The sequence below is a fragment of the Equus quagga genome, chromosome 7 (assembly GCF_021613505.1).
Source record: "Equus quagga isolate Etosha38 chromosome 7, UCLA_HA_Equagga_1.0, whole genome shotgun sequence".
In the NCBI taxonomy this organism is placed as follows: domain Eukaryota; kingdom Metazoa; phylum Chordata; class Mammalia; order Perissodactyla; family Equidae; genus Equus; species Equus quagga.
The window spans coordinates 128,623,191-128,637,909 of NC_060273.1; the positions used below are offsets into that span (position 1 = coordinate 128,623,191).

The 14,719-nt window shown below is 47.3% G+C and overlaps 1 protein-coding gene across 5 annotated transcripts in view; it reads left to right on the plus strand.

Moving 5' to 3' along the window:
- LHFPL2 (LHFPL tetraspan subfamily member 2) overlaps positions 1–12,130 on the plus strand; it is a 158,835-nt gene extending 146,705 nt beyond the window's left edge. For all 5 annotated transcript variants that reach the window (XM_046667270.1, XM_046667271.1, XM_046667273.1 and 2 more), the window contains one exon: positions 7,970–12,130. In XM_046667270.1, the coding sequence (XP_046523226.1) occupies positions 7,970–8,226 (257 nt within the window). In that variant the 3' untranslated portion in view covers positions 8,227–12,130. The remainder of the gene's footprint in view (positions 1–7,969) is intronic.
- The last annotated feature ends 2,589 nt before the right edge of the window (positions 12,131–14,719 follow it).

Below are 14,719 nucleotides of genomic sequence, written 5' to 3' on the forward strand. Positions count from 1 at the left end.
GGTCACGGATGATTCTAAGGGCATAAGGACTGAGCTCCCTTTTGCTGAGACGAGGTCCACAGGGTGAAGGCCAGGCTCTGAAGTGGGCGCGGGAATCAAGGATAAGGACTGAGCTCCCTTTTGCTGAGACGAGGTCCACAGGGTGAAGGCCAGGCTCTGAAGTGGGCGCGGGAATCAAGGGTTAGGTTTGGGCATAAGTTCAAGTGCCTTGTTAGGCATCCACATGGAGGTCAAGTAGGCAGTTGCTTATGCAAATCTGGAGTTCAAAGTTGGAGGTCAAAATTCAGGAGACGTCAGCCTCGAGGCAGTATTTAAAGCCTTGGGACCAAGTGTGATGGATAAGGAGCGGGTAGAGAAGAGGACAGAGGATGGAGCCCGGGGCACACGGTGTTTAGAGACAGGAAAGGCAGGAAGAACAGCAAAGGACCGGAGAAGGAGAAGCCAGCGAGGCTTCCCGCCTGGAGGGAGGCACTGGCAGATGATCTAACCTCATGCGAGGACTGTCCTGTCTTCGTTTGTCTTTAATCCAGCACCGTCAGTACCTTTGAACTTGCTGATGGAAGCCGTCAGCCCCACAGGCCTGGACTGCTCTCTGAGCTGTGTCCCAGAGTGGGGATGGGAGACAGGAAGCCGGTTGCTCTCTGGTCTGATTTGCCTTCTTCCTGTTAGAGAGATGGCTGCCTGGGGTGAGAGGTGGTGGTGTGGTGGCAGGGCAGCCTCCTGGCCTTGTGCTATAATGAACTGAGCTGGGTCAACAAGGACTGGAGCTCAGGCTCCACATCCTAGACCTGAGCCACAGGGTGGACCTGACAAGGATAAACAGCTTGAGGGGAATTTTTGTCCAATTTTTCAGAGATATGTTGAAAAGGGAGGATGTTTGATAGTTAGATGGTCTCCTGCCATGTTCCTAAATGAGTCAATGGCTGTTTCAAAGCCAGAAATAAGTTGAACTCTTGACCTTTGTTCCCCAAGCTTAACTGTGACACACCCGTCAGGTTTCTGGTAAGTGCTAAGACAAAATTGTGATGTATGCCAAGAGGAATAAAGCTTTTCTGCCTCGAGAGGCTCAGCGTCCTGCTAGGATACTGCTGTATCCTCAGGGCTGAGAATAACGCCTGGCGCTTAGTAAAGAGTCGTTGATTAATACACAAAACAACATAACGCGATAAAGAGAGACGTCCTGCTCAGGGTAGCGGGGACACACAGAGAATAACGCTTTGGCAGGAAGTGGTGACAAACGTTTCACATAGAGGTGACATTTGAACTGGGAGAAGGGGGACATTTCCAGGTGGATGAGTGCCAAGGGGTCAGAATGGGTAGGAGCCCCTTGTTCAGGCAACAGGGATGTGGGTCGTGTGGCGAGCCTCCTTGAGTATCACTGGCCTCAACGTGCGTAAAGACTGTGACACCCTACCCCATCCCACTGCTCTTCACCTGCATGGCCCCTCATGACTGTGCCTGGCACCAGGTGGAGCACACAGCGTGCACTCAGTGGACACACCTCGGGAATACCTGGTTGGAGCCCAACTTTCTCAAAAGAAACTAAGCCTGCTGTCAACCGTGTGCTGTGAACTCACTCCCCAGAGACATTAGGATGTTTCATAGGTTTCAAATGAGCTTCTTCTCGATTGTGACCTAGTGGAGGCTAGGTGTCATGTCCCTTAGTGGGGGCTTCTCCACAGGTGGCTGGTGGCGGGAACGGCTGGCCTTATTTTCTTCCTGTCCTTAGACAATTTCCTGTGCTAACTGAGGTTGAGGTCAGTCTTTACTGTTTGGTCTGGAAGCCTGTCTGAAGAGGAAGTGGGAGTGTGATGTCTGAAGACCCACAGTTACTCTGTAGAACAGGAGCCAGCCTTTAGTTCTCACACTTTTCAGGCCAGGAAACACGGCTTTCTTCCGTACAAATGGTGGGTGGCCCAAAAAGGCAAGAACCCTGGAGTCCCTTCCCTTGGCCGGCAGGTAGTGAGAGAGTGGGATTGTGTGACTGGCCTGGAGGGAAGACAGCCAGGCAGCCTCTCCCCGCTTCCTTCACACACTGAAGAGCCGGGGTTCAGACTTGGCTCCCCCGTTCCTTGCATCCCATACTCTTCAAGCTTGAGGTATCATCTTCAGACCAAGTAAAATATTATTTATTGTATTTAGTAACTCCTAGTCTTTCCAAAATTGGGGGCTTGGCAGAATTATAGAGATGTTTTTCTTCCCACCTAAGGGATTTGATTAAAACGTATATTTGATATCATATTAATTGATTCCAGGGCAGTAGCAAGAAAATTACCTAAGACATAGAATTTTGTGGCTGGTCTAATCACAGCCAGCACTGAATGCTGATCAGAAAGCAGGAGGACGAGGACTTTCCTTTTCCTTGCGTGTTTCATTCCTGTTCTAGCACCTTTTATGTTTTCGGCACTGGAAACAAAGCGATGAGACCCAGCTCTTATCCTCTTGGAGCTCATGGAGTCTAATTATTTGAGTTTAAACCCAAACCACATGTTCAGGTTGCCCAAAGAGACTGAAAATTCCTGCGCAGTAAGATCGAACTGCTGGGGATCCAGGGGGGAGTCTGAAGGTTCCTTCCAGTGGGGGGAATTGTTCCTAAAACAGCAGAGGGGCATGGTGGGTGTTGTGTTGTGCTAGCTGCTGCCCAGTGCTCGTGAGAGAGCCAGCACTATATGGTGGGCCTCCGTGAAGGTGTCAGGGCTTGTCTCCAGCCTGTGGTGGCATCTGGAGGGTAGTCTAAGTGACTAAGCATCAGTTTCTTCTCGTTTATTTTTTTCTTCCCAAGATAAGGTTGAGTCATCTCTCAGGTGACCCCACGGTGAGCAGGTGCTGGCATTTTCTAATCCTGTTGGTACAATGAACTGGGAGGCTGTAAGCAAGAGAGAATAGGACACAAGGATGATATGTTTGATGGCTGTGGAGAATGGCCCCTTCTTGGCACCATCCTGTCCAGCTGAGCTGTGGCAGAGGGTGCCAGCCCTCTGATCTCTTGTGGTTTCTTTTGGTGTGGCTGCTTTCTTTGGTTGCTGGCCAGTATCATGTTCTTGCTTCTCTTTCTCCACTGGTGGGCCCGCCACAGCTCAGCCAGACACCCAGGAGAGAGGCCAGTCAGAAGAAAGGCAGATGCCCACGAGCTTCATCTGTTACTTTCTCTGTCGCCCTCCACAAAACACACATACGTACTCCAAACAACGATGCGTTAAGACAAGGCGATGGGAAGAGCCTAGAGACCACCACAGGCTGGCCTAACTTCAGGAACTGCTTTTTTAATAGCTGCAGAAGGAGATCAGACCGTTTTCTGGCTTGGCTCTTAGGTGAAACTCAATCCAGAGCACACCTCACCTTCGACTTGGCCTCTGGACATAACCCACAACCCACCTGATAGTCCCTGGGTGCACTCCAAATTGAGGACCAGAAAAACCATGCCGAGCCCGCAGCAGACCCAGTACGCCTTATTGTGTTCCCTTACCTGTTGTCTGACGTGCCCATTTAAGTAACCGGGGACTTTAATTCTGTCTCATTAGCTGGTGTCATCAAGCCCATTTGGAATTCAGGGCACAAGTTTGCTTCTAAACCCTGCAATTCGCAGGCGTAGAACAGGGCCGTGTGACAGGATGAGCCAGCCAACCAAGAGTCTCCATTTCCTTTGCTGCCGACACATTTCATCCTTACTGGTTGGTGTCTGTCAAAGTTATTTTACTGTTTCTCCGCAGGGACACTATGGATTAGAAATAGTTTATTATAAAATAAATGGCACTGGTGCTAATAAAGTATTAAGGGCCTCTCTGTGCCAGCGCTCTTCTGGGCATTGGCTTTATAGCAGTAAACCACACACACAAAACCCCGCGCCAGAGGAGTTGAAGGTGGAGGATGGAGACGAAGACCAGCCATGATAACTGAGAGAAATACCAGGTTGAACCATGTGAAATGACCATTTTTGTAGGTAAAAAATGGTCAAATATTGGCAGTTTCGTATATTACTCAAAGGAATATATTCAATGTTAGTAATAAGTGCTCAGGAGAAATAATGAAGCCAGGAAGTGGGTAGGAAGGCAGAGAGGAGGTGGTTGAAATGGTAACTAGATTGGAACAGAAGACCCCACCCCCCGAGGTGGTGGCATTTACAGATGCCCTGAAAACTGTCTGGAAGGAGGGCATTGCAGGTGACGGATGGCTGGTGCGAAGGCGGGGCAGGGCCACGGTGTCCCGGGAGAGCCAGCATGGCACGAGCAGAGAGGGCAGGGCGAGAAAGGCAGAGGTGGATTCAGGCAGGTGACAGGGGCCGGGTCCCACAGGGCCCTGAAGGCCAGGGAGAGAAAGCTGATTTTACTCTGCGAGATCGGAGACTCTTACAGGCTGCTTCTCCGTAACTTTGCTAGAATCTGGTGGGTGATGTTTGTGACCAAGTAAAGCTTGTTCGCTGCCCAGGCTGCTTAGAAGCTGCGCTGGGCTCTAAGGGCAGTGGGAGGGACTAAGTGTGGCAGTCACCTGAGAGGCCGCCTGAATCACTACACTTTCTGGAATTCCTTTGGTAGAAGAGCCTTTTTCTAAATACCTACAAAGATGACAAAAGTAATTGTTTTTTTTTTTTTTTTTGCCTCCCTGAAGGCCCCCTTTTTCCTTCTCTCAGTTGGACATAGGTCTGACATTCTCATGGCAGTAACCATGCGGATGGCAACACTGATGAGTGCGGGGAGGAGCGGTCCACCAGCCAGGGCAGGTAGACAGAGGCGACTTCCTCTCCCTGACCCGTGACCCTCTGAGAATTGGGATAAGGCACCCTTGTGTTTGTCTAGGCTGGCTGCCCGGGTTGGGAGCGTGTGGTTTCAGCACACATCACATCCGCTGGGGCTTGCAGACACGCCATGGCCCACTTTTTATTACCCTGCAGGCTTATAAATAGTCAAGCCAAGGCTTGTGGCAAACTGATAAGCATGGCACTGTAGATGATCAGAAAAGTCTCCTGCTGTCCTCAGTCACAAAATGATTGGCCAGGAGCAGCCACAAGATTTTCAGGTGGCTGCAGCTCCTCAGGAGCCTAGCCTGAGCCATCAGAGGACAGGAGGAGCAGTACTGGAGTGAGTGTTCCTGACCTGCTGTGCGAAGGGGCCCGATGAGATGGAAATAGGGCTTATATTGTTTAATTATCTAAGAACTGCCCACTTCCCAGAAGGAGCTGAGACAGCCAAATGAGGGGATTTTGTGTGTCCTACCACCAGCCAGAGCCCAGCGCAGGTAGCAGAGCTGCCGTGTGACAGCAGACTCCATGGTTTGTCTCTGTCCCTGTCACGTTAAAATGCCTTAATTTTACTTACTGGGCTTAAGCCAGGTAATACAAAGGATGTGTGCGATTAATATTTAATTGTAGCCACAATTCAAATATGAACACTCTGGTCTTTTAAAGGGAAGAGCAGCTAATGCTCCCTTGCCGGGGTGCGCCCTCGAGCTGGACAGCAGAGGCTGCCGCCCAGAGACCGCCTCAATCCCGAGGAAGTCCCAGCAGTGGGGCCCCACAGCTCCCAGGGCGGGGACTTGGAACTGTCCCCAGAGGAGGAAACCACTGAGGTTTCACGTACCTTGGGTGAGGTTTCCTAGGGAACGAGGTGGGGATTCATCGGGATTTATCACAGGCCTTAGAAACACGACAGAATTAGCTCAATAATTTTAGATCTCCCCAGCTGAGTGAGATGTGTGCCGATGGGGAAGAGTTTATTCTTTCCAGGATACTAAATTGTAGCCTGGGTTCTCCCCTCTCCCCAAATTTTACACCTTTCAAAACCTACCCTCAACAATCCGCTGCCCTGCGTATTCATCACGATGGACTTCAAACTGCTCGTGCTTCTGTCGGGGAGGGTCAGCCCAGGGCTGTACCCTGCCTCCAGGTGCTCGTCTGTGTTCCAGTCCTGTGGTTACTGTTGTGGACAGACAGTACCCTTTATAGACTTTAGTACTTAATGCCACCTCATGAGTTAAGAAGTAGCCCATTTTACAGGTGAGGATCATACTTCGATGGGTTAAGAGACTTTTTAGGCCACCCAGCTCACAGACGGCAGCACTAGGACTCAAACCTCTGCCTCACTCCAAACTCAGAGCTCTCAGCTACTAACTGACCCGCCTCTTAATCTAGCGAGTGTTCGCTGTGATCCACTGTCCTGCTGGTTTGCGTCCTGCCTCACCCTAGACTAGAGGGGCTTTTCTGCTGTGTGATGTCTAGCCTTTGAATTGACTCCAGACACCCAAACCAAGATTACTGGTTCAGCACCTCGCGTACTCCAGAGTACCAACACGAGGTCCACTGGCTGCCTTAGCCTCGGGGGAATTAGCTCCACGCTCCTGGTCATTTGGAAAAGCATCTCTCCCAGAGGCCTCAGTCTGCTGCTCCTTACGCTTCCTAGCCCTGGCTTGCATTTCCCCAGCTCCACATCATTGCCTCCCTGCTCCCAGCACTCCGACCTACGGAGAAATGGAGGGCTGCAAGGTTGGAAGGCCGTCTTTTGTGACTCACCCTTCTTCAGACAGTGAGCGTATGAGTGGGTGCCCTCTCTTGCACCGCTGCTAGAGAGTCTCCTGAGGCCTTCAGAGTAGGACAACGGGATGAACTTTGGGGACAATCAGACCCCAAAACTCTAGCAGTGAGTTGTGCTGGGCGAGAAGATGCTGTCAAGGAGGAAGACAGCTCCGTGAAAGCTGTGCTCCGTGGTCTGAAACACTGTCCCTGATCTTCCTTCAAAGCTCACATCAGCACAGATCCAGTCCTGGCCAGGTGCTCTAAATGACTTAGCAGCTTTGGTGTGGTAAACCCAGAGAATTTCAGTAGAGGCAGGAAAAGAGAATTTAGAGCCAAGACTAAATTATGAGGATAGATTGCTATTCCAAGGTATCTAAAAAACAGGTCTTTTTGGTTATGCATTAGCAATCTTGATTATGTAGGTGTCATTCTTCAGTGAAAACCGTCTTTTCCTGCTGCCCGGAATAAAGCCATCCTCTTGCAGCACCCTTCCTACCGAGAAGGTTTTGTGGGGTAGGATTTGGGGGCCTCCGCTGCCTCTGTCCTTTCAGGTTCCAGACTCCCTCATAAGCAGCTTCTGCTGTGTGACTGGTGGCCAGGACCAGGGGGCAGGCGAGGCACCCACTCTTGGGCTCCGCAGCACAGGGCAGACACCTGAAAGGGACTGTCGCCTCACATTTTGTGCCTCCCTTGCCTCGCCTTAGTCCTGCCCTGGAGTAGCTCCTCACCCACCAGGGCTGGCTGAAAAATAACTCTCAGTTACACAGTGAGCAGTGAAGCCATAAGGAATATGACAGCAAAACAGAAACAGCTTATTGGTGTCTACTCAAGGCCGCATTCACTTAAAAGCATTCAGACAAAAAAATTCTTAGGAAGTTTGCGATTCGTTTCTAAATGTATATGTAAATATAGAAATCCCTGTCCTGGGCAGGCGGTTGGTTGGTTGGTTGGTGTGGATGCCAGCAGACAGACTCCCCTTGGGCGCATTAAAGCACTGACACTCGGTTCGAGGTCTGGTGTCTTGCATTTAGCCGTGGTTCTGTGTGAATTCCCTTAGGCCAGGGGTCGGCAAACTTTTCTGCAAAAGGCCGGATAGTAAATATTTTAGATTTTGCAGGCCATAGGGTCTGTAGCAACTACTCATTCTGCTGTTCCAGCACAAAAGCAGCCATAGGCAGTCCACAAACAGAGTGGCATAGCTGTGTTCCAGTAAAACTTTATTTACAAGAACACGGCCACACTTGGCCTGTGGGCCTTAGTCTGCAGACCCCTGCCCTAGACCAAAAGGGGATGCTCTCTGCGCAAAGAGCCTGTGGGAAGAAAGAGTACAAGTGAATTTGCTTTTCCAGGGGAGAAATTATTGGTGGGTTCATATTCCAGTATGCACAACAGAGGCTCAAAATCCTCTGTCACTCACTGTGCACTGCAGAGAGGGTTTCACCTGTCTTCTCTTCTGCCTTGCAGGCCTGTTCCTCATCCTCGGGCTGATTCTCTACCCCGCGGGCTGGGGCTGCCAGAAGGCCATAAGCTACTGCGGACACTATGCGTCGGCCTACAAACCTGGAGACTGCTCCCTGGGCTGGGCCTTCTACACTGCCATCGGCGGCACAGTCCTCACCTTCATCTGTGCCGTCTTCTCCGCACAGGCAGAAATTGCAACCTCCAGTGACAAAGTACAGGAAGAGATCGAAGAGGGGAAAAACCTTATCTGCCTCCTTTAGCTGGAAGAGACATTAATGCCATCTTCTTCCTTGTGTGACCTTGTGAAACAGTCCACCTCGGGCTTCGTCGTCTGAGTCAAGTGAAGAGCTCGCCTTTACCCACCAGAGCCACGTTCCACAGCCCCGAGCCTTAACAGGACCCATGCGAGGCATCCTCCAGCTGCGCACAGGGCCTGCACTGAGGGCCGCAGTGCAAACGATCAGAGATGGAACATGAAAACAGTACAGAAACCCTGACATACAGTTGACAAACTCGGTCAGACTCCATCTCCCCCAGGGCTCAATGAAGGATAATGATCGAAAGCATTAAAGCAGCAGTTTCTCTGGTAACAGAAGAGACTGTCAGCCAGATTTGCAGGCTGTATTGAGATGCGTTTCTGCCACAAGCTTGCACGCCTGTGAGCATCTCTGCCTCAGAATGAGGTTTTCGGTTTGGTGTTTTTGTTTCCTCCTAGTTCTTTCACGTTCTCAGTCGGAGACTGCGATGCCACCTCCAGGCTTCCTGGGGGTGGGATGTGTGCTAAAGGGCGGAGCAAGACACTGTCTCCTGCTCAGCTGCCGAAAGGGGTCGGCAGGCACAGTGTGCAGTCCTGTTGTGGAACTTATTCTGGGCTGAATTCCAAGGTAAGGGGGATCAATTGAACTGTCACTCCAAGATTTTAGAAATTTGAGTAAAGAAAGAATAAGGATCTGTACAATCATGAGAATAAAAGTACAAAATTCTGCTACGGAAGACAAATTCATTCCACTTCCCAGCAGCCAAGCCAGCACCGGTCCTGGCCCAGTCTCCCCTTCCACCGGAGGTCACGTATTCCTCTCCTAGGGTTAGGAGCGTGCTTTGACTGCCAAAGGAAACCTCACTGTTGCCTCATTCCAGGGACAGAGGTCGCCAAGCCAGCTGCGGCTCAGTCACACGTTCACTGGGAGGACGGGCCAGAACCTCAGCACTTGCGAGGAGACCTCTTCCCGCTGCTTGGTAACCACGCTGCAGTCGGCTGCACTTCCAGCCCCAGCAGCAGCAGGATGGCATTCTTTGCAGAAAAAAAGGAGCTGGTCATGGGAGTGAAGTTTTTCTAGTTACTGGCGGTGATCCTGAAAGCAGGCTGAAGTAACATTAGATGCTGCAAGCAGTGAGCTGCAGCAGAGGCGTCGTTCCCAGGAAATCAAAGCAGACAGTTAATGCAAGGACGAGAGCTACACCATGCTCATGGCACCTGCCAACAGCTGTCTACAAAAGGAACTGACTACCACTATTAAAAAGGATTCAGGGGCTTTTAAGCTAGTTTCTATAAATTACCAATATAAATGATTCAGGAAAATATTAGCCAACACCTCAAATTTACTCTGGAATGATCTAAGCGGCCAGAAAAGGACCTAGTCTGGTGTTACCCTGAGCTTCAGAATTGCAGAATGATCCAGAAACACTCCTTAGCAACTCAAGCAAGTGGAGTGGACCTGCCAGATTTCTGGATGGATTAAAAGTATAGGTCTCCTTGGGTTTATGAATCTCCTCACTTGAGGGCTGGCTTTGTTTTGAAAATTTAACAAATAATTACTACGCACCTTCTTTGGGCAAGGTGTTGCATGCTAAGTGCCTGCAGGCATAAGACCCTGCTCCGGATGTAACAGCCTTGCCCTGGGGAATCATTTTAAAGCTGTGTGAGTCTCAGACCATGCCTTGGTGCAGAACAAATAAGTGCTTTTTGTAGATAGAATGGAGCAACTAAACTTTCATTTCAGTCTGGCCTTTGGCCTGTGCCAGAAACCATCTTATCTCACAGATTAAGAGTGAAGGGCAGGAAGGGGAGGAGTGTGGAACTAGGCCTTAATGAGTTCACCATGCTTAGGCCAAAGTTCAGAATAAGCGAAATGTCAATCCTGTGGGTTTTTTTGAAAAGAGGAGGTAAATATGTATCCTCTTAGCAGCCTACAGTAAGGGCTCAGGAAACATTAACCCCATCTCTCACGTCACACAGAGACAGGCGACGGCAGCCGCTGGACAGGGCTCCCGCACCGACTGTGCATTTACATGCCCTGACCAAGTCCTCATGCCACCACAGTGACTACTTTTCAAACCTTGGCGATAATTTTCATTTTAAAAAAAAGCAATTCCCTTCATCAGGCAAATAATCCTGATAAAGACAAATTGTTTCCTTAAAACTTATCAGAAGATTTACTCTACTTTTTTTCAGTAGAAGATAGAGAACCCATTTTCTAACACTAATTTTACACTCTCGCTTTCCTTACAGACAAGTCATAAGCCCAAAGGAGCCTGTGAGCATGTCCCCCTTCTCTACTGCCTCACGCTCAGTGGCTACGGTGGTGGCATAGCCCTAGCTCACCCTGACAAAAGTCACAGGTGAGAACATGACCTCCCTTGGCCAGAAGAAAGTCACTAGACAGTGTTACTTCATTAGTCTGAATGCTGCAGAAGACAAAAAGCACATGCACACGCACAAAACCCCAAAGCACTAGAAATGACTGAACGCTGCGTGGGTAAGCAGAGCAGAGACCGTGTGAAACGTGATGTGGGCCTTGTAAGCCCTGAGTCCGTGAGCCAGGCTTTGGTCGGGATGAATGGAACATCCAGAATCACGCTAGTCTAGACCCAAACTGCACAGCTGTTTAGAAACCACTGAATATGAGGAATGTGTTAGAAATATGATAAAAACACTTAGACTGATTGTTGCCCCATAACTATTGTTCTAATAAATTCCGATCAGTCAGCTAATTGCCCCAGTCTAAAAAGTCTAATATACCTGGGCCATTCTTACTACCAGAAAAGTCTTATTTATTTTTGCTTGCGTTTGCGCTTCAAGTTTGGTGATGGGCTGGGCTTCTCAGCGAACTCTGTAAGGCGGAAATCTTTGCCCGGGATTCTGTGGACTCTTTAAACCTGTGTGCTGATCCGACAATGTTACATTAACTGTGTGAGGGTTTTTGTATAGTTTTCAAACCTCTGTGGTGTAATGATCTTTGTTAAACATGTATTCTGTAAAGTGCCATAGTCTTTTTTTTATGTGTAGCATATTTAAAGAATATATCTGTATATTCTCCATACACGAGTCTGTGTGAAAGACGTGCAATAACAAAGGTGTGTGTATGTTTTGTTCTTTGGAAACTGGACAGGAGTCAGAACTGGGATCGTTTCTGTTTTGGCAAAGGAGAGTTCAACATGTTTGCCTTCATGGCTTAGTCATTAACCCATGACAATTTTAATGCTACACAATCCTATGTGAAGAAAAGACTGGTATGAAATCCTTTTGTCCTGGGTCTAGATTAAAATAATCGCTAGTTTTATGTGAAGGGTAAGCCAGCAGGCAGGCCCAGTTAATGCTAGTCTTTCATGTGAAATGTGAAGCTGCCACGTTGCCTTTTCTGTTAGTGTGATCATTAGTAGCTGGTACATAATCACTAAGGAGCTATTTCTTAACATGCTTTGATAGACCATGTTAATGCTACACCACTGTTGAAGGGCTAATCTCACACCTTCTTCGCCATAAGAGTCTGGCTTAGAACAGACCTCTCTGTGCAATAACATATGGCCACTGGAAACCCCTGGCCTGCATTTGTACTTGGGCAGCGATGACTCCCCAGGGCCAAAAGAGTTAAAGGCGCGACTGGGATTTCTTCTGAGACTGTGGTGAAACTCCTTCCAAGGCTGGGGGTCATTAGGTGCTTTGGAGGAACTCAGCACCACCTGATGTTCAACAGCCACTTGAGCCAAATGTACAATTGGATTTACCGCTGATGGACTCAATTGGAGCCTTCACATTTGTGGTTCTCCTGTTATACTGTAAACTAATACATTGTTTGTCTAGCAGTGATTAGGTTCCTGTGCATATGTATTTTCACGATGTCTTCCCCTTCCCAGATCTGAATTAAACCAGATTTTGCAAACTCATTCTGGTTCTTTCAAGTCTAAGTATATTGGTTCCATTATGATGTGTATAATTTGATCAAGAAAATACCTACCAGTCAAATTTTATTTCAACCACTAACTTATATGTAATATTGGTGATAGGAAAAAAGATATTCAGGTATTTTATTCCATTTGCTAGTAACAAATATATCCCTACCTTAGGTTAGCTTTAACTTCAGGATAAGTATTTCTTCCTTGGAGAAGCAGCAATGTAATTATAAATAGGAAAAAAAAAAAAAACAAAACCTCTCAAACTATACAAATATCTTAATTTTAAACTAAAATTAAGAAATATGAAAATGCTTCAAACTATTTATTAAAAAGGTTTTAAAAGTATAAAGAAATATGTATAAACAATGAAAAGGAAAAAACTCAACTGAAGTGCTATTTTCCTCTTCTAACAAAAATACCAAAATTAAAACAATTCTGGAGCAGTTCCACATCCACATTTCCTGAAGGTAATCCTGCCCATAAGAAGCCTCATCCAGAGACAGAATTCTCATTTATAAACTCAAAGATGACATTAACAACCCTTTTCATAAACTCACGTTCAATTTTCCATAGCCCATGAAGCACTTATCTGATAGAATTAACAACAATGGCTATTTTTTTCCCTGATCGCGGCCCTGTGACAGCTGAAACCACATTTATGCTTTGGCTTGCAAACATACCTGACACCTGCCAGGTTTCTAACAGAAATCAAAATTAATTAAAAGCTGACAGTTATTCAGATAACTACAGGAAAAAATTTTCCAAACAAATTATAATCCGAATAATCCAAGCAAAACTGGGAATTTTCAGTTAATTTTTCAGCTGATATTACATCTTTCTCAAAAGTTAATCCACTTTTGGAGAAGGACCCTGGCTTTAACTTTCGGCGGAGGCTGCGGAACCCTCGCCTGTGCTTCCCACTTCCTAGTTTTCACTTAGCAATTCTGCTACTGGATCAGCTTTCCACGATGGATCCTCCTGGAGCACACTGCATTCAACTTACCACTAGCTCTCCTTAAAGAAACACTAAGAACAGTCTTGACTATCCTGACATTTCCTTTAAGAGGATTATTTCAGTAGTTTCCAGTAATTCAGGACCTTTTTCAACTTGGAAACACTAAAGGATATGAGCATCGAAGCAAACTTTCAGCCTACTCTTCAAAGCAGCAAGAACCACTAACTGTCTTGATTTCACAGCCCCTATATCAGTTGCTTAGTCATTTGGCTGGGGCCATCTCACTGCTGTTCCTACTCCTATCTGCTTCCTTGCAGCTTCCTCCTCACCCTGAAGAGTTCTGCAAGATAAGCCCTGAAGGCGTGAACTGCTCATCTTATTTAGGTGCACAGGATGTAGATAGAACATAAATAAAGAAGAGGAAGTAGTCAAACCACATGGGAAAGAAAAATCAATCGAATAACATGTAGATATTAGCAGCTCCTTGGCTTTTTATAGCCAAATATCCTGAAAAATCCGACACCTACAGGCAAGCAGTCCACCAAGTGCCTATGTGTGGAGGAAACACTGTAATCTCTTCTCAAAAGAAGAGAGCCTGAATTAGGGCAGGTGATAATGAAGACAATGAGATAAAGTACAGAGACATTAAGAAGAAAGAATGGACAGTCTGGTGACTGATTAGAAGTGGTGGGGGGAGGAAAGGAAAGATTCCAGGTACTTAGTTTGGGCACTAGGTGGAAAGTGATGCCATCACCAAGATCAGGAATCCAAGAGCAGCAGGGACAGTGAAGGTGGAAAGGCTCAGCTTAGGCTGCTGCTGGTGGAGCCCTGTGCACAGCCTGGGAATCTGCCGCACAGAGAAAGCCAGGCTGGAGATGGAGATTTGGGAGTCATGTCCATCCTACACATGGACAGACAAGTTTTCAACGATTGTGCACTTTCCACGTGCAGGTACTGTGCTAAGCACTCTATATAATTCATGCATTCATCAAAACCCTATGAGAAACTATTATTATCCTCCTTTTATGGATAAGTTAACTGTCACTTACATAATTTAACTGAACTTAAGTAATTTGCCCCAGGTTAAAAAGCTAGTAAGTGGCAAACCAAGGCTCAAATACAGGTTGACACCAAAGTCTGCATCCTCAAACAGCTGCAGTGTCCTTCTACCGAGAATGGCCTCCCATACAAACCCCTGGGGGTTCCCGGGGCACGCCAACATCTCTGTGTGGTAAACTGTTAGAGTAAATTCCAAGTGATTTCCAAAAAGGCCACACTGTAAGATGACTGATGAAAACACTGCTCTTTCCTCTCTTTCAGAGAAAAACCTGGTAATTTTTCATACTTTTGAAGATGACACCATATGTCTCAATTCGCTCAATCCTGAAAACAAACACTAAAAATTCATCAGGTATATGACAGTGGCAAAACAAATGATAGTCTGATAGTTATTTTATGATTATAAGTAACCTCTCATCCAGCATAAGCAGCTACTATTACATAAGAAGTATATGTTCTTCATAGTTAACCTAATAATTAAATAAGGATTTGTCTTCAACTAAAGTTTCTGCACACACACACAAATGCCACAGACCATTTAGTAAGTTATCACTGTGGAAAAGCAA